The sequence below is a fragment of the Biomphalaria glabrata genome, chromosome 4, assembly GCF_947242115.1.
Source record: "Biomphalaria glabrata chromosome 4, xgBioGlab47.1, whole genome shotgun sequence".
In the NCBI taxonomy this organism is placed as follows: Eukaryota; Metazoa; Mollusca; class Gastropoda; family Planorbidae; genus Biomphalaria; species Biomphalaria glabrata.
The window spans coordinates 9923763-9946564 of NC_074714.1; the positions used below are offsets into that span (position 1 = coordinate 9923763).

The 22802-nt window shown below is 32.2% G+C and overlaps 2 protein-coding genes across 2 annotated transcripts in view; both read left to right on the forward strand.

Annotated features, from left to right (window-relative positions):
* The first annotated feature begins 943 nt into the window (after nucleotides 1–943).
* LOC106056561 (copine-9-like) lies at nucleotides 944–21286 on the forward strand. The gene is made up of 20 exons (XM_013213367.2): nucleotides 944–1254; nucleotides 3394–3481; nucleotides 4552–4655; nucleotides 6217–6256; nucleotides 6822–6904; nucleotides 7488–7522; nucleotides 9323–9351; nucleotides 10984–11096; nucleotides 11669–11773; nucleotides 13875–13916; nucleotides 14123–14192; nucleotides 14335–14376; nucleotides 14521–14579; nucleotides 14725–14877; nucleotides 15419–15491; nucleotides 15783–15910; nucleotides 17989–18091; nucleotides 18232–18289; nucleotides 19431–19504; nucleotides 19615–21286. Exons 1-20 carry the CDS (start codon nucleotides 1175–1177, stop codon nucleotides 19834–19836), a joined length of 1701 nt encoding a protein of 566 aa, XP_013068821.1. The 5' UTR covers nucleotides 944–1174; the 3' UTR covers nucleotides 19837–21286.
* LOC106056555 (serine/threonine-protein kinase Nek4-like) overlaps nucleotides 16480–22802 on the forward strand; it is a 130670-nt gene continuing 124347 nt past the window's right edge. The window contains exon 1 of the mRNA XM_013213354.2: nucleotides 16480–16490. The gene's annotated coding sequence lies outside the window, so the exon portion shown is untranslated. The remainder of the gene's footprint in view (nucleotides 16491–22802) is intronic.

A 22802-nucleotide genomic window follows, 5' to 3' on the forward strand; every position in this document is an offset into this window, starting at 1 on the left:
TGCATTCAAGATTTAAGACTTAATAAATTTAGTAAATGTATTTATAAAAACTGAAATGGAAAATCATGTTTAGTTTTTGTTCTTTTTTTTTATATCTATTTTTTTTTCCAACAAAGTATTCCAAGATTTTGTTTTTAACATACCTATGCTATTTTTTGTAATTCTTGTTAACATAATAAATGTTTTGATTAGTAGTTCCAAGTTTCAGCCAATTTATCACTTTAAAGATATTTAAATAGATTATTTCCATTATTTCTATGTGCATAGATATTCTATGTTCCACTATGAAATACTGAAGTAATACTAGTAAAATATGTTTCTGACATTAAACACTCAAAATATTTTGTGCATTGACCAATATTGCATTGTTTTTAAACTTTTTAAATTGTGTTTTCTAACTATTCTGTCTTTAGAATATGTCAATAATAAATAAAAAGGTTTAAAATGTTATCAATGTCATTGTTATTTATTTGGCCCTAAGATGTCTAATGTAAAGCTTGCTGTTCTATATTCTGAACAGATTTAATAAGTTTTTGGTCATATAGTAGAATGTAGTAATGAAAACTTACTCATTAAAAAAAAAAAAGAAGAAATATAGATCTATATATATAGATATTAACAGGCATAGCCAGTGGGTAGTGTTAATATGTATGTATTTATATATACAACACGTCACGTGTATGTTGTTGACCAGTCCCTTCCTTTCATATTCGTCCTATGATAGATCTAGTATATTTTCCATTTTTAGTCTTTTATTCTAGCTCTAAATAAGTTTTAAAAAAAAAATTAAATTAATAATGTTTAACTCTGGAGTTAATATTTTTTTGCCCTCCCCTCCCCTTTCGTTGCTGAAAATAAAAAGGGGGGAAACCCCTTCCAAGAATCCTACCTGGCAATATAATCTATTTTTTTTAAACTGGACTCGTCAGTGATTACGATTGTAAATAATAACATAAGATCTAGATCTAGATTAGATTTAGATCTTGTCTGTCTACATCTAGATCTATAAGTAAGGTAGAGATCTAGATTAACATCTAGACTAGATTTAGATACATGGTAACATATAGACATAGATCTACTGATCTAGTCTAGATCTAGATGTGATAGAATCTAGATCTAGAGCTAAAAATAAGGTTGTTATAAGTTATTGTAAATAATTGTATCACTTTAAAAAATGGCAGTACCTAATTCAAATTTTAGAGCTGGAACAGCGGCGTTACCTTCTTCCAAAGTGGAAATAAGTGTTTCATGCAGGTAAATTTTCAATTAGCTCTACTTTCTCAATTCTGTCACATTGACTTATTATATTAAAATATTATTATATTGATGTAGATCTAGTCAATCTAGTCTATATATCTATAATTATAATTGTTCTTCTTCTAGCCAGCTTTTTGATGCTAAACTGTAAGTGAAGTAAGTGTTTACAAGCTCTTTTCAGTCTTTTGCAGACTGCCAAGGCCAAGGAAAAAATAGATCCATGATCCAGTGTGTTTTCTTCAGTCGTTCAACACTGCCATAATTATAAATAGATCTAGATCTAGATCTACTTATATATTTTTTTTATATAGATCTATCTATAGATAGATCTATAGTTAATCATATAGAGCTCACTAGACTTCTAGATACAGAGATTACAATCTAGATCTATAAATCTAGATCTACCACTACATGAGAAGTACACGATACATAGACATAGATAGATCTACTTACTTATATTAATATATGTGTACTGACTACTAGCTGTGTGGAGAGGGTAGAACTGTTGTCGTTGGTTATATATGTTGATGTTGGACTGTAGTGATAGTGTCGTAAGGTTTTCTATTTATCTCCCCTAGTTGTTCCTGCTAGGTGTTTTACTATGTTTAGTCTTAGTCATCTACCATAAAATGTTTTAAAGATAATCTTTGATCTTATTTTACACCAAAATATGTGGGATTTTCTTCTTTATTTATTGGCTGTGAGTCTATTTTTAAGGTCTAGTTTCTTTTTGCCTTTTTGTTGCTGTGGCTAAGAGTGAATAATCTGACTTTTCTTTATTTCCATTTTCCATAATTTCATACATGGAAATAGTTGTAAGGGCTCTGTTTAATTTGGATCTAGTCAGCACTGGATATTTCTCTGTTGTCTAAATAAAGAGAGGTCATCTGCATAAAGTGTCTTATTGACCAAAATGAGGTCTGGGGTGTTATTCATAAAGATTAGTGAGTGCAGCTGATAGCTGAACCTTGTGGTAGGCCTTCTTCCAACCAGATTAAGATCTATAGATGAGGGGCTTTTCTGAACCTTCTAAGTTTTTTTGTTAACTAGATATCTATAAGTACTTAAATTTGTATATATAAAATATACCTAAGTCATTTATTAAATCAGTAAGTTTTGGGCAGGAAGGGCTTGTTAGCATTGGCTGGTTACCCACCTAGGAAAAGGAGAACTCTGAATTCAAATGACTTCTGCCTTCTGCCAAATATCGGAAAGGCTTTGGGAGTCAACGTTGAGGAAAAATCAGGAGCTGGTGACCATCAGTGCTACATCCTGGCAGAGCTTGCGATGCCATTGATCTTGCCTTTCCTTTAGATAGATTAGCTATGTGGAGAGGGTAGAACTGTTATGTAGGCAACATCTAGTTATGTGAAGAGGGCAGAATTGCTATGTGGGCAACATCTAGCTGTGTGGAGAGGGCAGAACTGCTGTGTGGGCAACATCTAGCTGTGTGGAGAGGGTGGAACTGTTATGTAGGCAACATCTAGCTATGTGAAGAGGGCAGAATTGCTGTGTGGGCAACATCTAGCTGTGTGCAGTGGGTGGAACTGTTATGTAGGCAACATCTATCTAGCTGTGTGTAGTGGGTGGAACTGTTATGTAGGCAACATCTAGTTATGTGAAGAGGGCAGAACTGCTATGTGGGCAACATCTAGTTATGTGAAGAGGGCAGAACTGCTATGTGGGCATTATCTAGCTGTGTGGAGAGGGTAGAACTGCTGTCTGAGCAACATTGTTGTCCAGGCATTCATCTCATTTCAACAAGATTTAAGGAGAAGGTGACCATACATGCAGTGATTGAGATCCTTTCATTTTCCTTGTTACCAATTAAAATATACACACACACTATGATATATAGTACTTTCATAAAGAAGCCTTCCAAGACCAAGATCACTGGCACTTGCCTGGAGGTTAAATCCCAGACAGGATTAAGTGGTGCTTATTTTTATTCCTTCAAGGCATTGATGATAAATGTAACTTTTTGTCTGAGGTTTTGGTCTTTTAAAACCACTCCTATGTGCTGTTCAAATTGAAACATGTTGAATTACTAGAAACTACTTTGAAATGTTCATTTTTTCTGTATACATATGCCTTCTTACAATAAAAAAAAAATGTTTCATACTTTTTTAAAATCAGGAAACTCAGAGATTTGGATATTCTTTCCAAATCTGACCCCATGTGTGTATTATTCATTCAAGATATTCAATCACAAAGATATATAGAGGTAATATTTTGTGCTTTTACTCAAAGTAAAAATATAGATATTTTGTAAAAAAAAAAAAAATCTTTCTAAATACATAATAGTATAACAATACAATTGCATATATATATATATATATATATATATATATATTGAGTTTAAAAAATCTTCCATAAGGAAATTTGAAACTAAAATATATAGACATTATATATTTTAACTTTATTGTTTGAAAATGTGTAAGTTAATAAGTTCATAAGCTATGCATCCTTTGGACAGCCATCAATTTCCATATTTGTTATTTTCAAAACATTGGAAATAAACTAAAATAATAAAAAATCTTTGGTAGTCATTTAAGTCACCCCACAACCACACTTTTTTTTTTATAGCAAACAAAAAAAAAAGCTATTAAATGCTCTCTTTTCTTTGATCATCCACATCAATAAATAAAATTAAACAATAATAAATAAATATTCTTATAAAAGCCCTCAGAAATATTGCTGCTTAAACTTCTGTAAAATTAGTTCTGTCGACTAAAAAACATAAACAACAAATGTTTCAAAGTCTGACTAACTTGCAGAGATAAAACTTAAAAAATGCTTTTTCATGTAGAAATCTGTTGTTCATTATTAATTAACTCAAATGTAGATTGAGTTTTATGCTGTCTTAAGATTTAAATTGAAACTATGGTGAATACCCTTGGAATTTTTCATTATTATTTATCCTTTGACTTTTAGTAGTAATTTATTTGTGTGCAAGACCTTGAGTTGTCAGAATCAAATCTTGTGACATAATTAGGCAACTTTGACAGCCTCTTCACAGCTGCTGGTACCCTTAAAGGTTTTCTGCAAAGGGGCAATGGCATTTTAGATGTGGATGACCTTCTTCTTGCTTTTCTATTTTCCGCCTCCATGTTATGGCTGACTTGGGTAACGCGAAGACTTTACCTTTTCAACATGTAACATTTTCAATTGATAATAAAAAATCTTCTGGTACATAAACTTAAAAGTTGTTTTTTATTTGAAATTAAAAAAAAATTTCAAAATCCTATTCAACTGTATATATTATAAAATTTTTAATGATTTTTTCTGTTTCAGATAGGAAGGACTGAAACAATAAATAACAATTTGAACCCAGATTTTGTTAAACATTTTGTGGTGGATTATTTTTTTGAAGAGTGTCAAAGATTGAAATTTCAAATGTAAAGTATTTAAAGCAAGTTTTTATTATTTTAGATATAGATATATAATGATGCTTCATCTCATTTCTACCTGTGATCTGTCTGGGGCATTGATCATCAACCAGCTTTCTCCAGGCATTCTCAGTTATGTGCAAGTCTCTCCAACTGTTTTCGGGTCTTGCCCCATCTGCTTGGCATCTGCTTTCAAGTCACAGCACCATGTATACCTGGTCCTGTCTTCCACTTTCCTTGAGGGTTCCAGGTGAGAGCTTGCCTTGTAATATTGGAAGCTGGCTTGTGAAAGGTGTGACCTATCCATCTCCAGCATCTCTTTGAAATAGTTACTCATTCAAGATCTTGTCTGGACGCAAAATATAAGTATCTTACTGAAGCAGGTAGTGATAATTCCTGGATTTTTTTTATGGTGGTGACGATGGTTCTTCTGGGTTCTGTTCCATAAAGTACTATTGTGTTGAATAGCCTGATCTTGGTAGTGGTACTTATTTCCCTGGATCCCCAGGTGTTCTTCAGTTAATGGAAAGCTGCTCAAGCTTTACCAATGTGGGTATCAGGAAACTACCAAGATTTGTGAAGTTTTTTTGTTGTTGGATGCCTTTACTTGGAACACATTTCTATTCCCTCTGTAAATGTTAAGACCCAGTCTAGATGAATTTTCCGCAATGGTGCTTATCTTTCCCTGCATCTGCTGTTGTGTGTTTGAGAGAAGAGCCAAGTCATCTGCTGTTTCAACTGTGTCCACTGTATACTGTTCTGCTTCTGGTCTGTTACTGTCTTCATGACCCAATCTATGGCTAACAGGAACATGAAGGGAGAGAGTAAACAGCCTTTCTCACTCATTTGGACTTAAAATGCATCTGTCAGTTATCTGTCATGCACTTTTCTGCAAGTCACCTCCTCATATGACTTCCTGGTGATGTTTATAATTTTTTCAGGCACTCCATGGTGTTTCAGTAGTCTCTAGAGGATTGGTCCACCGTGCATATGCCTTCTCATAGTCTATGAACTTAATGTAGAGAGGGAAGTTCCATTCCATGGACTGTTCCAAAAGGATGTGTAGTGTTGCGATCTGATCTGTGTGTGATCTTTTCTTTCAAAAAACAGGCTTGTTGGTCATGGAAATGTGTATTTACAGCATCTTTCATTTGGTTCAGCAGGATGCAGTTAAACATTTTCCTGGAATGGACAGCAGCATTGTCCCTATGTGGTTTGAGCAAGAACTAAGGTTGCCTTTCTTGGGGAGTTTGATGAGGTGGTTCTCCTTCCACTCTATTGGCACTTCCAGCTGGAGGTCCATCTTCTCCCAGGTCTGTCACTTCTGTTGATAGCTGTTTGGTGTTTCTGTTTTATGCATTTTTTTTTCACTTACCTGGAGAACAGTGACATCACTTAACACACTAGTGCTTCTCTTTTTTTTCCCACTTATTTGTTTGCCTTTCTAGAATATTAATGAAAACAAAAAGAACCATTAGCCATAGTTATGTTCAATATAATTGGACTTATTTTATATTTTCAATGAAAATTGAATTTATTAAATTTTTCATCCTTTTATTTTCCTTTGAAGCTTTGATGTTGACACATCCAGCCAAAGCTTGTCTCAACAAGTAAGTTTGTATTTCTGTTCATACATGTTCTTTGACATAAGTTTATGTTTCTAAATTTAAAAGTCTGCTTTAAAAAAAAGATATATTTTAAAAAAATCTTTACCAGTAACTGATTTTCTTCTTCTTCTTCATCGTTCTCATTGTTATGTTGGAGTGTTCATATTACTAGACCAATACATGAGATGAACTGCGCAGTGGTTTCCAAATCAGGGAGCTCTCCATATAGTTTTCTTTCTATTGGGGTGATTTGGGGCCAATGTCTTATACGGGCCTCTTGGTAGAGAGAGCAGTTTTGGAGGACGTGGTCTGCATTTTCTGGTGACAGTAATTGATTAGATATTACATCTCATTTTTTTAATTGAAATTAGTATTATCTAATATCTTTTATTGAAAACATAATAGTTGGCTCTAAAATGTTGCTACACTTTAAAAACTTTGTAAATTATGATACAGTCTAAGTATAATTTGATTGCTATTCAAATGTGGTGATTCTTTTGGTTCTTGTATAAATTAATAATAAGATTTTATTGTCTGTAAATAATCTAGCCTACTCTTTTTATTAAAGGACTTTATTGGAGAAGTGGATTTAACTCTTGGTGAAATGGTTGGAGCCCCTGGTGGCTGTGTTAAAAAAAGCTTAACAAACAAGTATGTATGTTACTAATTACTTCTGATGAGCTGCATTCCTAGTTCTTACTTAGCAAATAGTAAATGGGAGGCAATTTAAACAAATATATCTGTTAAATGATATAAGGTTTAAAAATTATCAGTTCATCTACCAAGGCCTAACAGCTGATGTATTTATGTGAGGATAATACACTGATTTTTTTCATTTTAAAAATAATTGTAGAATCTCTTTCATAACATCCACACGTTTCCGGCTTATTGCTAGCTTAAATCTGGATTCTTTTTCAAAGGATATTTTATCCCTTCACTTTTGTTTTTTCAAAAACTTTATTTTGCTTACAAGTTTACTTTATATGAACATGCTTTCAATTCTGAAACATGTAAACAATGTAGAAACATGCCTATTTATTGTCTAATTAAGTTTTTATAAAACTACTGATAAAAACCCAAAAACGTAAGGAATATTAATTTTCTTATTAGTTCTCCACTTTTTAAGTATTGATGCATGATCCAAAAAAAGATAAAATTTTACACAAATATGTGTTGTTGTTTTTACTTTTTAATTTTAGATTTTAAAAATGCAAATATTTTATTTTTTGTCTAGAAATCTTCCAGGAACCAGTTGTGGAGAAATTTTATGTAAGTAATATAAAATTAACGTGTTGACTTATAAAGATGTTATTTAAAAATGTATATATCTCCAACATGTATATATCTCTGACTACTGGCCCAAATTGCATAGTCCACAGAAGCTCTTTCAAAACTTAAAATAATATGGAAAGACAAGGTGCACCCTGGTCATGACCACATTCTTATATGCTTGCAAGACTTGGACGCTGACTGCAGAGTTATAGACGAGGATCCTGGCAATGGAATTGAGATGCTACAGAAGGATCCTAGGTATCACATTCAAGATCGCATCACAATCGAAGAGACAGGGTTAATACAGCGATTAGACCTCCCCATGACCTGCTAACTCTTGTAAAAAATGCTAACTAAAACTCTATGGCCATATTGCAAGCACTTCCGGGCTCACAAAGACCTTTCTTCAGGAAACAGCACCAGGAAAAAGAAGAAGACAGAGAAAGCGATATGAAGACAACATAACAAAATAGACAGGCCTGCCACTAAAGAGGTTCTATCCAAGGCAAAAGACAGAAGAATAAAGATAGATGGTCTACAAATCTTGCATGGTGCCTCAATGGTCCAACAGACTAAGGGATTGGTAAATCTCTGACATATATATCTGCAAAATGAGGACTTAAATTGGAAAATAATGAGATCACTATGTCAGATGTGAAACATTTAAAAAGTTGTGTTTGTTCAATGATTAAAATGCAGCACTCTTTCTTTAATCTTTGGACATTAAGACAAAGCTCTTCTACTATCAAAGGAAATTAGAATAAATGTGCTACCATCACTAAAATAAAAGCTACAAAAGAGTTTTGGTTAAGGAGAAAGGAGCCAAAATGGAACAAATTGTTATTCATATTATCTCCTTATCCTTAAAAAGAAATATGTACTCAGTTGTTTTTTTTTTGTTTTTTTTAGTATTTGTTCATTTGTTCAATTTATTAAATTAATTTATTACAAACCCTTATGTTGTTGACCGTTTCACATACCTGGGCAGCACAGTTTCCAACGATGCACCACTGTCTTGAGAAATAGACTACTGTCTCCATAAGACCAACAGCTCTTTTGGTCACCTTCAGTTGAGAGCATGAGGGAACAGGTCTCTTAGCCTAACAACAAAAATCAATGTTTATAAAACAGTGGTACTCACCACACTTTTGTATGGTTCTGAGACTTAAGGCTCCTTGACTGTTTCCTTTAAAGGTGCCTTTACTCCATAATTAGCATATGGTGGCAAAGCTACTTTACAAATAACCATGGTCTGGCCAGTGTGACAGTGTAGAAGTGCTACTTTCCATTCGACAGCTGCTATGGATTGAACACTTATCTTGCATGGGGACAACCACATGGCTAAAGGCGATCTTTTTTGGTTACTTTATAGTAGGAAGGCGTAACAGACACGATTTTACACTCACTGGCATAGCTGACAACAGATCGCCTCTGAAAGAGAGCTGGACACACATTTAAGCACCAAAGAAAAGCCCTTGCCAATGACAGGCACAGAAGAAAAAAAGAAAAATTGAATAGACACCTAGCAAGCAACAGCTTTGCATTAGGTGTGACAAAATGTGCAGGTTACAACTGGTTTTGTGTAGTCATGTAATCTTTGCTGTTCAAGACATTGCTATTGTATATTATTTTTAAGCCATTTTCATGATTGAAACCACGAAATACTTAAAAAGGTTTTTATTTGCAATTTTGGCCCAATATTTTTTTTTTCGAGCTGACATAAAAAATTTTAAAGTACAAAGTTATATTTCCTTTTGCTTTAAGCGCTTTACATTTTTTAAAATTAATTTATTTCAGTGAGGGTAGAAGAACTTGGCTCAAACAAGGTCAGTTTTTTTTTATTCAGTTGTTAGAAAATTATGTACAGGGTGATTTAAAAAGAATGTGCCAAAACCAATAGGCTATATTTTTTTAAAAAAATGTATATCTATCAGGGCACTGGAGGAGGCATGGTGGCTAAGCAATAAAGTGCTTGGCTTCTTAATTGGGTGGCGGGTCCCGGGTTTGAATCCTGGTGAAGGCTGGTATTATTAATTTCGGGATCTATAGGTGCCTCTGAGTCCACCTAGCTCTAATGGATATCTGATATTAGTTGAGGAAAAGTAAAGGTGGTTGGTCATTGTGCTGGTCACATGACACTCTCATTAACCATAGGCATGAAATATGAGTGTTGCCATCCTCTACCATCCCAAGCATGGACTCTTAGAATTCCATTTGTATGGTTTCTTTAACACTCACCCAACACTGGTTTGAGGCATCGCAAGCTAATGACTTGCTCAATGTATGGACTTAATGTGGGCTCCTCTCAAATTCATCATGAATCTTCTCCACTTCTGAAACACATGCACTTACAGGACTCGTTCCTTAACACAGGCATCTGGTCTTGCACAATACCTAATTCTGTTATAAAAGCATATTGCTGAAAACTCAAACACACACAGTCCTGTTGAGGAGTTGCCATTTTGAGATTAAATAAACAAGTGATTTCCTACAAAGGCAAATTGAAATTGACACCCAATTAAACAAGGATAACTCATATTTTCAAAATGAATAAATGCATGATGACTTTGATGAATTCTTTTTTCATCATCTTGTTTATTTAATGGATTTACATTAACTTTACAAAAATGCTTTGAGCTTACAGATTTTCCAGTTATTTGATTAGGACAACCTTTTTTTTTGGGTTGTATTAAAATATATTGTAATATAATGTATTTTAATTGAAGAAATAAGATGAATGGACATGTGTTGGAAAATTTTTAATGAAAGAAAAATTATGAACATGATGAAGCATCATGGACTGTATGGGAACAGGTGTGCTACTTTTCATTTTAGAACTGCTTATTATCTAGGTCATGAAATATTTCTTGGTGTGTACACAATAACAAACACATATTTATATTCTGTGTCATGCTTCTAAACCGTAAAAAAAAAATTCATTTTTGATTAACTGTTGTTTTTTTTTTATGTTGATTTATAGTGCACACAAAAACAAGGCAGAATTCTTGATACAGCTACAAAGGTGCCTTCCATAAGCACTATAAAGATCAACTCAAGTGCCTTTTTGCCCTCAGTGGCATAGAGGAAAGTAGCTGGCCATGCAAACTCAGTTGCAACATGCATATTTTTTCACATCCGGTACAGATAAAGCTGTTGTCTGCCAGGGGTCTTTCTTAGTTTTCTTTAATGTCTTTTGTGCCCGTCTTCTACAAGGTCTTTTCTCTGAACCTCAAATCTATGTCCTGCAGCCATCTTGAGAGCTGTCCGACTGTCCCTTTCAGAGATCATCTGCTGCCAGCTACAAAATGGCACTGAGTGGATCTTTATAACCCTTATGGATGGCACCTCTGTTACACTGCCCTCCTTTAAGCTTGCCAAAAAAGACTAACGTTACTTAAGAATATCAGGATTTTGTAATGTTAGCATAAAGTAACATGTGTCATGTGAATTTCAATCAGGAAATTATCACTCTTTATGCCAAAGGAACTGAACTTGATCAAAAGAATTGGTGGGGCTTATTTGGCAAGTCTGATCCCTTTTTAACGTTTTACAGAGCAAATGAAGACAACAGGTAAAGTCCAGATGATATTTTTAGTTTATCATTTATCACACTTTTTTTTTGCAGGGCACAATACTGCTCTCTTTAAAACTTCTCAAATCTGTCTCTTTAACTGTGGACTTGTAGGCCTCTTGTGTGTACTGACAAATTTGAGTGATTTTGATGTAGACATAATCTAGTGAAGATAGTTTTGACATGAAAAGTCATTGAAAAAATTTAATGAAATTGTGTAATTTGGAAGTCAGTGAAACCAGATTAAAAAAAAAAAGATGTTTTTTCTTCTGGGAAAATAATAAGCAAGAAGTCTATTTTCAATGTTTGTCATGCAAATGAAAAAAAAAAAATAACAAAGGCATTAAAAATAATTTTTTATATTAATTTCAGAGGTTTTTTTTTTAGCAGTTTAATTAAAGATAAAAAAAAAAGATACTAATTCATTTGTTTTTTTTCATTAATTAAATGCAATGAAAAAGAATAATAGTTTTCATATTTAAAAAAATATTAACAATACCAGACTGCTTAACATTATAGACATTTATTTTATGATGCATTTTGAAAACTTAATCACATTTTCTTCCTTTCAGTTTTACAATTGTTCACAAAACAGAAGAAATAAAAAATACACTTAATCCCAACTGGAAGCCATTCACTGTACCGCTGAAAACATTTTGTAATGGAGATCACGACAGGTTTGGTTTGGTTTTTGTTCAGTTTTAGTGTTTTTGTTTGTTTGTTTTTGTATCAGAATATTAACATTTACATATAAGCATATTTTTAAAACAATTTTTGATATATAAATTTCATATAAATGGAAATACAATTTTTGTTTTTCTATGTAATAATAAGATAATACAAAAAATTGTTTTGCTTAGTTCTGTTTTGGCTATTCCTGCCTGTACTACTTTCTCCTAAACTGCAACTCTGATTTGATTTTCTTCATTCTATGATAGCTAAAACAATATTGCCTTATTCTAGTCTGAAACATTTCTAAAATCATTTAATAGTACACGAGCCATTGTCTTCAGCTCCAAAGATTAATGAAAGAATGCTGCATGTTACATCACTAAACAAACACAGCTTTTTACATGTTTTACATCTAAAGCAAATAATTTCTTTGTTGCTTTTTTTGTGTCTCTATATATTAGTTTCTCATTTGCCATCTGCTACTGTCTTTGGTGTTAGGTTAATCTTTTGATCTCAAGTGTGTGTCTCAGTCTTTTTAGCTCTTCTCTTTTGGTGCTGCTAGGTGTTTACTTTTAAGAGTAAGCCAACATCTGAGCTGCTCTTTAAAGAATTTCCAGAGATGCCAAGTATTTTTTTGTCTGGTTACAATGAGACTATTCCATAAAAACTTGTTTGATGTCAATCATAAGTTGTGTTAGCTTGAGCATTTAGTGAAGTGATATTAGCTTCTCTGCTCCTCATTTATATAAGTTTAAAACAACATGTTTGTTATCAGTGTGTCGAATGCTGGGTTCATGCGTCCTGGAGCTACACTTAGCCCGTAACAAACATAAATAATACAGATTGACTTGAATCCAATTTTAGCAGACAAGAATGACGTTTATTCAATAATAACATTATACTGCAACTTCAAGGTAGTACACAAAGATAATCCAATGTATTGAAATTACATCCACATCACAGAAGTATCAAATATACTAAATCCTTTAGACTAGGTGTATATGCTGCCTTACTATTAACTCACATCCACATCACAGAGGTATCAAATATACTAAATCCTTTAGACTAGGTGTATATGCTGCCTTGCTATTAACTCACATCCACATCACAGAGGTATCAAATATACTAAATCCTTTAGACTAGGTGTATAAGTTGCCCTACTATTAACTCACATCTACATCTCTGCTGGTAACAAAATATCTGTACAGCTCCAAGTACAATAAACTAATACTAAAATATCCGTACTCTCTCAAGTCCCAGAGACGACTACTCTACTAAAAGTGACTACAGACTAAAAGTGAATTTAGTCATTCTTACTTCTCATGGTTTTCACCTTCTTTTCACTAGGTGAACGAATAACAATTAATGTCAAGCGAGACTGTGACAAAAGTGACTGCCTGTATTAGTAGAATGGTTATTTGAAGAAGAATGCTTATCATTGGTAGATTTCTAGAACATGTTTTTTTTTGTGTGTGTGCTATCATTTACACACAAAAGTATATCAAATTTAAATAAATGTGTTTCTTTGTTGCTGTTTTTTAATATATATAATAACTCTTTATGGTAGACAGTACAAATTAATTTTGTAAAGAAAAAAGTCATAGAAAACAAAAAAATGTAAAAAAAAATACTTAAAAAAAAAACAACAACGTATATCAAGCGTATTTGTATCAATTAGTTTGTTTGTTTTGTTTTTTTTGTTTGTAAAATGTATAATATGTTTTGGATTTTATAGTTATCTTTTGTTTCTATAGTCTCATCCTATTTGTCATGTTTTGTTCACTAAGACTCAGACGACCTGTAAAGGGACTAATTCAGTCAAAGTACAAATTCTTTGCCTTGTTTGAGATACCAAAGCAAATAATTAATTACCAATAATTAATTAACTAATTGGTTAATTAAAAAAATTGTATTCTTGTGTTGTAAGGTAAAAGAAATAATTGTGCAAAATTTCAGCTTGATCTGATATTGGGTATGGAAGAAATAACATGTACAACCTTTTAACCAAACAGACAGAGCAACAGACAAAGTGAGTTTATATAAGCTTTGTAATAATATTTTTATAAATAATATTTTAACAAAAAATAAAAAAAATATTTTCTAAAGGACCATCAAAGTTCAGTGTTATGATTGGAATGCCAGTGGCAAGTAAGTTTTAGTGATATTTAACTAAAAATTTTGTAGCTCTAAAAATTTAATTGATTCTTTCTTATTACTTTTATAAGCAGGCATTAATTTAAAGTGATTTTCCTTTTTTTTTTTTTTTTTTATTTTTTTTTTTATAAGAATCATATATTTTAAAAGTTATTTTTGTTTAAATTGCCTTAATTCAAATTATAATTTTTTTCAATTAGCCATGAATTTATTGGTGAATTTTTAACCAATGTGAGAGAATTATCTTCTAATCAGGCCAGAACTTTTGAGGTAAGCTTATATTATAATGATGTAAAATGAATTTAGGAGCAATTAAATGTTATCATTATTTTCTTTACAGTGTTGGTAATGAACCATTCTCTTTATAAACATTGAATTATTACAATTTATTTCATTTCTTTTTTTTTTCTAGCTGAAGAATCCAAAATCAAGAAAGAAAAAAGATTCAGGAAAAGTGAGCAACTTTACTTATTAAAAATAATTTTGAACAGTTCATTGGAAGACACTAATTAAACAACAGGAAAAAAATTAAAGCTAGTAACATTTGTAATGTTGTTATGTTATTCAGATGACTTTTTTTGTATATGTTTGTTCACAGATCCACATCCATGGTGCTATAGAGGTAGAGAATACATTCATTGACTACATCAGGGGAGGGTAATTATTAGTTTCTTATGTATTCATTTTACAGTAAATTTAAGTAGGCTCCTATGTTTTATTTAGTTTTCTTATCAATCATGTTGGACTGCAAGTTTATAATTACAAATTCTTAGACATGCATATGACTTTTTTTATTGTACAGTATGCAAATGAACTTCACAGTGGCCATAGATTTTACAGCATCCAATGGCAATCCTCAGAGTCCAGAGTCATTACATTATCTAAACCCATATTGTCCCAATCAGTATGCTTCTGCTGTCACAGCTGTAGGGGAGATCATACAAGACTATGACAGGTTAGTGTTTACATATTTTTTTTTCTTTATCCAGTTTTATAATTCTGTGTCAGCTCAATCAGATGTATGTCTCTTTGTAACTTGTCCAACAATTTAACTTAAAGGGTGTTGGTTAAACTAGTCCATCATTGACAAATCCTATTGTCTTAGCCAACATCTCTTAAGAACTTGCATCAGAAGTTGAAGTTTGAAGCAGTTTGTCTTTTAGGAATCTTAAAGGGGTGACATGTTATTGATCATTTGCTAACTAAAAGAAATAGAATTTGACTTTAAAATATTGAGAAATTAATGTTTCAAAATGCTCATGGTTAATGCGCTGTAGAAATTTATCAAATTTACATACGTTAGAAATTTACAGTGCTAGAAAAGGCAGTTGTAATGTTTATCCATCAAATTTATAATAAGGCTTGTCTTCGAGTCCAAAGATTAATGAGGAATCCAGTATTTAGAATTATAATACAATTCCATCAATCTAATTTACATTGATAACATAAAGCCACCACGCACCCTGATAATAGTAATCTATCAATCAAATTCACAGTGATAACATGTTTCCAGCGCTTGGTTTTGGAGCAAGAATGCCAGATGGTTCTGTATCCCATGAATTTCCTTTGGTGAGTACAGTTGCCATTATACTCACACATTATGTAGACTGTACAAATTAATTTAGTAACACTCATTAAAAGACATGCACTAAAACTGTGTTCTTTGAATTCTTGTTAAGTAAATATTTAAAGGACAATATACATAAGTAGACTTAATAGTTATCTTAATTGTAGTTATGTATATATTTAATTTAACGTTTGTTTTGCTTATGTTTAGCACTCATAACTTAAAGGATCTGACATAAATACAAGACTCATTTGTAATCAATTATCCATCAAATTTCTCCTTTGATTTGTCAGAACTTTGAGCCAAGCAATCCTTTCTGCCCTGGTGTGCAAGGTGTCCTTAATGCATATTATCAAGCTTTGTCTAGAGTACAGCTGTATGGACCTACTAACTTTGCACCAGTCATAAACCATGTAGCCAGGTAAATTCTCATATTATTTATCTATATCAGGCATGTCAAACATGGCGTTCGGGGGACGCATACGGCCCGCTTGGTAACCTCAAAAATTATTAAAATAATGTTAAACTATTACGCTGGAAAATAAAAGACAACAAGCTACTTGAATTGAAAAATAGTATTTGTTAAACTGAACAAAGAGATTGAGTCTGCAGTGAAAGCCAGCTACATTTTTCAAACTTAATTGCAAGCAAATCATTTAGTGAAAGGGATTTTATGAAGGAGTGTATCATTAAAGCTGCTGAAGTAATTTGTCCAGAAAAGGTGAAAGCATTCAAAGTAATAGCGTTAACTAGGAACACTGTGGCAGATGGAATAAATGACATGTCAATCAGCTCGCGAGAACAAAATAGATTTAGAATTATTTTCATAAGATCTCGATGACTCAACTGATGTAACGGGTGTAGCACAGTTGGCTATATAGCTAATGGCCTGTGACAGGAATTTTAAGATACATGAGGAGCTACTTGTTCTATGCATAATGCCACAACAAGCGAGGATGTTTTTGAAAAATAACAGAAGGTGATATTACAGTACAATTTACCTTTGGTAAAGCCAGCTAGTCTAACAATGGATGGCGCACTAATCATTATGAAATGGTTTTGATGCAAAGCTACTTGCAAAAATAAGAGAGACTAAATGCTAATTTTAAATTTGCACATTTTCAGTGCATCATTCACCAAGAAACATAACGCACAAAGCAATTACAATTCCAACATGTCACAAGACTGGTTTCAGTCACTATCAATTTTATTCGTGCCAGTGGCTTAAATCATTGCCAATTTTCAATGTTTCTGAATGACATTGGACACGAAATTTGCTGGCTCTCCTGTCATAAAGAATTGAAGAAATTTGTACAGCGTGAAGAAATTGTATTGTTTCTGAACATGAAATGTGAACCTGTTGAACATTTCCATACTGACAAATGGGTTCATTATTTGTGCATTTGCAATTGATCTCACTGCCACTGGTCACCTGCTAGACTTGAATTTGAAACTTCAAAGTAAAAACTAAATTGTCACAACTGCGTGTGATGATGTAAAGTGCTTTCAAGCTAAATTACAACTGTGGATAAACCAAATATGAAGAGAAAATCTTGTTCACTTCTCAACGTGTCAGGAACTAAATAGATTAAATACGGCTACAACATTTGGTAAATATGTCTTAAACCTGGAATCGTTAGTTGATGCTTCCACTGGCCATTTTCATGACTTCGTTTCATACGAGCAAGAATTTTCGTTGTTTTTATCTCCATTTTCATTTGCTTCTGAAAATGCTGCTAGTGTGCAACTAGAGCTGATAGAATAGCAGTTAGATTTGTTGAAATCAAAGTATAAAGAAGTGGCTGCTCCAAAATTTAGTTATTTACCTAAACGGTACGTTGAATTGCGAAAATTTGCAGCCAGAATTCTAGCTATTTTGCAAGCACTGATCTCTGTGAGCAGTTCTTTTCTATAATGAAAGCTACAAATCACCTCACCATTCGAGATTATCGGATCAAAATTTGTCGTCAGTGATGATAGTGTCATTGGCAAACAAACTTCCACCCTTATATTTATAAACTTGTATCCCAGAAAGATGTCAAGCATCAGGACAAAGAAAAAAATTCGCAATCATAGTAATTTTTAATTACAAAATAGTACTACAAATTTACATAAGAGACAGGTATGCCTTTAACTATTGTATTTTATTGTATTGTTTCTAATTTACATAAAACTAGTAAGCTGTTTTGCAACTGATTTTTGGCTGCGGTCTCTCAGGCCATAGTAAGTTTTTTATGCGGCCCATACACCTTAACGAGTTTGACATGCCTGATCTATATACTATCTATGCTAAATTTAAGCAAGTTTTCACTTATGCTACTTTCTTATGTGTCCAGATTTCTATTTTCTTAAAATCAGACCTAATTTTTTTCTTGTTAACTATATTGCTAAACTTAAATATACAACAACATTGATACATTTTATTTCTGCCCTATACCATAAGTGCATTTTATTCCTACTTCAGTTTTAAAGCCAATTTCATTTATCTATTAACTTTAGATTTGCAGCCGCAGTGAGAGATGGAACAGAATATTTTGTTCTTCTTATCATCACAGATGGAATCATTACAGACATGCCTCAGACAAAAGCTGCCATTGTTCAAGTAATCCTCTGATAATGCTTCTTCATTGTAATTAGTCCTAATTCAAAGATAACACACCTAAAGTTGTATGAAAGTAAAGGCCTAATTATGTTCTTTTTTTCTTTTGTTGATAACTTGTTGATATTTTGTGTACTTTTCAGGCTTCTACACTTCCAATGTCTATTATAATTGTTGGAGTTGGCAATGCAGATTTTACAGGTCATTTTTTTTATATTCATGTAGTGAGCAAAATTGAGGTGCAGTGACTGAGTGGTAAAGAGCTTGGCTTTATCCCAGGTTCGAATCTTGGTGAAGACTGGGATTTTTAATTTCGAGATCTTTAGGGTGCCTCTGAGTCCACCCAGCTCTAATGTGTACCTGATATTAGTCGGAGAAAAGTAAAGGCGGTTGGTTGTTGTGTTAGCCGCATGACACCCTCATTAACTGTGGGCTATAGATATAGTTGACCTTTACATCATCTGCCCTATAGATTGCAAGGTCTGAAAAGGGAGCTTTTACTTTTTTTTTTTATGTTTAGTGAACAGAATTGTTCCTTTATAATTTATGTCATTCAGAAAACAAAGCTCAAACATTGGAATTAGATACATTAGAGAGTCATATAATGTCATGTAAGGACTAATCATAGATAGACTAGAAAGTCATAAAGTGTCATATAACGACTAATAGCTGAGGAATAAATTAATAAAAATTATGATGTGGCTTCTTTAGCATCTATTACATAAAAAAAAAAAATAGCAAGGCATTGTAACAGATTGCTTATGATGTCCCAATTATTGAATAAGTTTGGAGACATGATTGTGAAAGAATTATTCATACAACCTGAAAATATTTTTTAAAGTAAATATTGAGACACTATGTTAACGCTATCTAAAATGTTTTAATGTAATCATGTGCATTAGTAGTTGATAATTAATGGCAGTTTTACCAAATTAATTTTCATTTTTAAATAATTTAGTTCCGTTTTAAAACAATTGTATTGGATGTTAAAGAACCCACCTCCATTTTTTTAATTGTAAACATCATTACAGCACTTTTAAAACTTTTTTTTTTTAGTTGAACTTTTTTCACCTCTCAAAACTTTTTTTCATTTTACATTTTACATGAACAAGGCAAGTAAACAGTAACACAGTGTTGACATTTAATTAACATAAACATTACAATGACCATTTTGTGTTTTTCAATCAAACAAAAAACCCCAGGTGAAATTGTAAAAATATTTTCACTATTTTTACTAAAGTGTTTTGGAAGTGAAATATGGTTTTAAAAAAGTTGCTTTACTTTTGTGACTGTTCTTTGAATAATTGTGAAAAGTATCTTTTGTCTACAATTGTTTTTTCAGAAATGAACATTCTTGATGGAGATGTGGAAAGATTATCTTATCAAGGTCGTGTTGCAGAGCGAGATATAGTCCAGGTATTTCTTGTTACAGCTGGTTCTTGCTTTTTTTTCCTTACCCACTTAAAGTACTTGTAAATTGATATTTTAATTGAAATAAAAAATGATCCCAACCTTTATATTTTCAGTTTGTTCCATTTCGGAATTTCCTGACGACTGGCAGCAACATGAAAGTGGCCAATGCTTACTTAGCCAAAGAAGTCTTGGCAGAAGTTCCAGATCAAATTTTGTCTTACATGAAACGCTACAACATCAAACCAAAGCCGCCCTTACCCAGTTCTGTATCCAATGGAAGGAGCTCACATTTTTCAAATATTCCCCAGGAACCACCACCGCCTTACAGTTCATAGTCTTAATCCTATCCAGAATAGAATACAAAGTAGATTTAGAACAGCTAATAATATGGATAGTATATAAACTTTAATCTTTTTGGGAAGTAACATTTCTCAAACGAAACTAGTTAACTAATTTATCTATATATTTTTTTTAAATGTACTGGGTTTAGTTCAAACTTGTTGCTAGTGAAAATTATTTTTTTTTATAATTTCTAATCAAATCTTCTATTTACTTTGAAGTAAGCCTTGTGTGTGTGTGTGTGACTAATACATGTGATCATGTCTAAAATGACTTTGTGATGTACCAAGCCCTTGGAAAAAGCTTGATAAATTCTAAACATTGGTCAAGAAAGTGTGCTGTAAGCTTTAAATGTAAAAAATAAATCATCATTATTGAAGTGTGTTGTTTATTACTGAATTCACTGTCCATTGTAACTAATTTAAATCCTATCTTTTCTTGTAATCCCTACAATATTTTTTGTTGTTATTGATATATTTCACAAATCATTACACTAATTGAAGTTACATATGTTGTACTTGTTTCAAAAATTTAAGTGGGACATTCATATGAAGATATTTTTTATGAAAGTTTTTATTTTGTTCATTTGAAGATATATATATATGTGTGTGTGTGTGTATACATATATGTATATATCAGCGGTTCTCAACCTTTTAAGCTTGGCGACCCCTTTTTACAATCCCCCACTCTGCTGCGACCCCCCCCCCCACACACACACACAGTAATAGAAGAATAGACAAAATACAATCCATATTTTCGATGGTTTTAAGCAACCCCTGGCATATCGTCAATCGACCCCCCAAGGGGTCGCGACCCACAGGTTGAGAACCCCTGGTATAGATAGAGAGATACAGTTGTAAGCCAAAATATCTTCATATGAATTTTTAAGTAAAATGTATTATGTTGGTATATTTTGTTTACAATCTTTGAGACTAGGCTCAATTTTTTTTTATTAAAGTAGCTAAACCTATGCTGCTTGATGTAACCAAAGCTACAACTGGTTGGAGATCTTTATGCTGCATTCCAGGCCATCACTGCTCTTAACAGCTCTGTTGATTGGTCATATTGTAAGCCCCAAAGTAGCCACCAGTCTAACTTCCCCTACTGGTACTTCATGGACTTATGGTCTCAATTTGGAAATCTTTCTTACTTATTTTGACTTTTTTTTCCCAAATTGAAAGCAACATGATTTGAAAATTCCTAAATAAATTTATTAGTGATTTTCTCAAAATATTTAGTGATTCTTGTTCCATACTTTTTACTAATACTTGAAATTTTGCTTTAATGGGAAACTGGCAGTTCAAGTCTTTAAAATCTGGCCACTTGAACAGAGACAGGAATATGAAATTGTATTTTTTTTAATGTGTATTATTCTCTTTGTTTTTTGTATACAAAAATTTTTTTTTTTTTCAATATTCCAATAAATATGTGATATATTAAGAGCAATGGTTCATCAGACTTTGTGTGAAGTTTAATTGGAGAGAAACTGAACAGTTACACAACTTTAAAAAACTGCGGAGTGTTCCTTATTTTATTTTTTATGGAATATAAAATTTTCAAGTTCTTGTTTTCTACTTTGATAGAATCAATAATTAACTTCATACTGGTAGGAAATGTTCTTTCACCCACTTGATAGAAGAATTAAAAAAAAAGCTCTATTGTTGAAATAGTCAATAGAAGAGTTTAAATGCCAAATACAAAGATAAACAGATATATTGTGTAATGGAAACATTTCAATGTTATCAATGAGCGAATGTTATTTAGTTTTTCTTCTATATTAGGCCTATCAAACGTAAATTCAAATGAGTTCTTGATAGAAATAGTATTGAATTATGTTAAATATCAATCTTCTTTTAGAAGCTGGTGTTCAATCCTATAGATTTGTTTTCAAACCACCCACTTGTTTTTTTTTACTTCATAGTTGTTTTATTTATTTTTACAGACCTTCTATCAACTGAGTCTGTCTGTCTGTGTCTGGTAAAAAGTTTGTTTTTGTTTTCTACTTCTAATTCTTGGAGTTGAAACTCTGCACAATTATTCATTTTACCTAACACAACATAAATCAATAAAAAAATATGAACAATTAGTTAATTAATTATTGGAAATTAATTATTTTGTTTGATAACAAAAAATAAGGGGAATAAATGCTACCTAATGAGAGATGTGGATGTATGTACAGATTTATTCCACATATTACATTTTGACATGTTCTTCTCCCACTTCCCATTATAGGATCAAGCTGAAATTTTGCATTATTATTCATAGTCTTTGACAATAGAAGAATCAATCAAAAAATTAACCAATTAGATAAACATTTCCATCTTGAGATAAATAGCAATAATTAGTGGTTTATTTCCCTTAGATAAGCTTTGGTTTTTTTTTTTTATTATTATAATTTTTTTTCTTATGCTGTTTTTTTTTTTTTTTTTTAAACATTTCAAGATTGAAGATTGTTTATTCTATAAACCAATGAACACAAATTTCCGTTATTTTAAATCTTGGAGATGATTACCTTCAGTCGTTGGTGTATGAGTGCAGATGAGAGCATTTATTTTGCATAACTGCATTGAACTTTATCTTCTGTTAACTGTGTTAAATTACACACTTGTCTTCTAGGTATCAACATCATGTTCTACCTCTAGGTGCCAGCATCATGTTTGTCCTTTAGGTATTAACATCAAGTTAGTTCTATAGGTATCAAAATCATGTCTTCTATCAGCATCATGTTTGTCCTTTAGGTATAACATCGTGTTAGTCCTCTAGTTATCAACATCGTGGTCGTCCTGTAGGTATCAATATCATGTTTGTCCTTTAGGTATCAACATCGTGTCCTCTAGGCATCATGTCCCTTAGGTATCAACATAATGTTCGTGTGTGATGGTAAAGAGACGATAATGGGGATGAGGATTTAAAATACGAACTACATTCAGTGACTACATTCAGTGAAAATGTAAAAAGATAA

Coding starts and splice junctions, on each gene's coding strand:
- LOC106056561 (XM_013213367.2), top strand. CDS start 1,175: ATGGCAGTACCTAATTCAAATTTTAGAGCTGGAACAGCGGCGTTACCT. Junction 15,492..15,782: donor TATCCCATGAATTTCCTTTG/GTGAGTACAGTT, acceptor TTGATTTGTCAG/AACTTTGAGCCAAGCAATCC. Junction 18,290..19,430: donor TGGCAATGCAGATTTTACAG/GTCATTTTTTTT, acceptor TTGTTTTTTCAG/AAATGAACATTCTTGATGGA.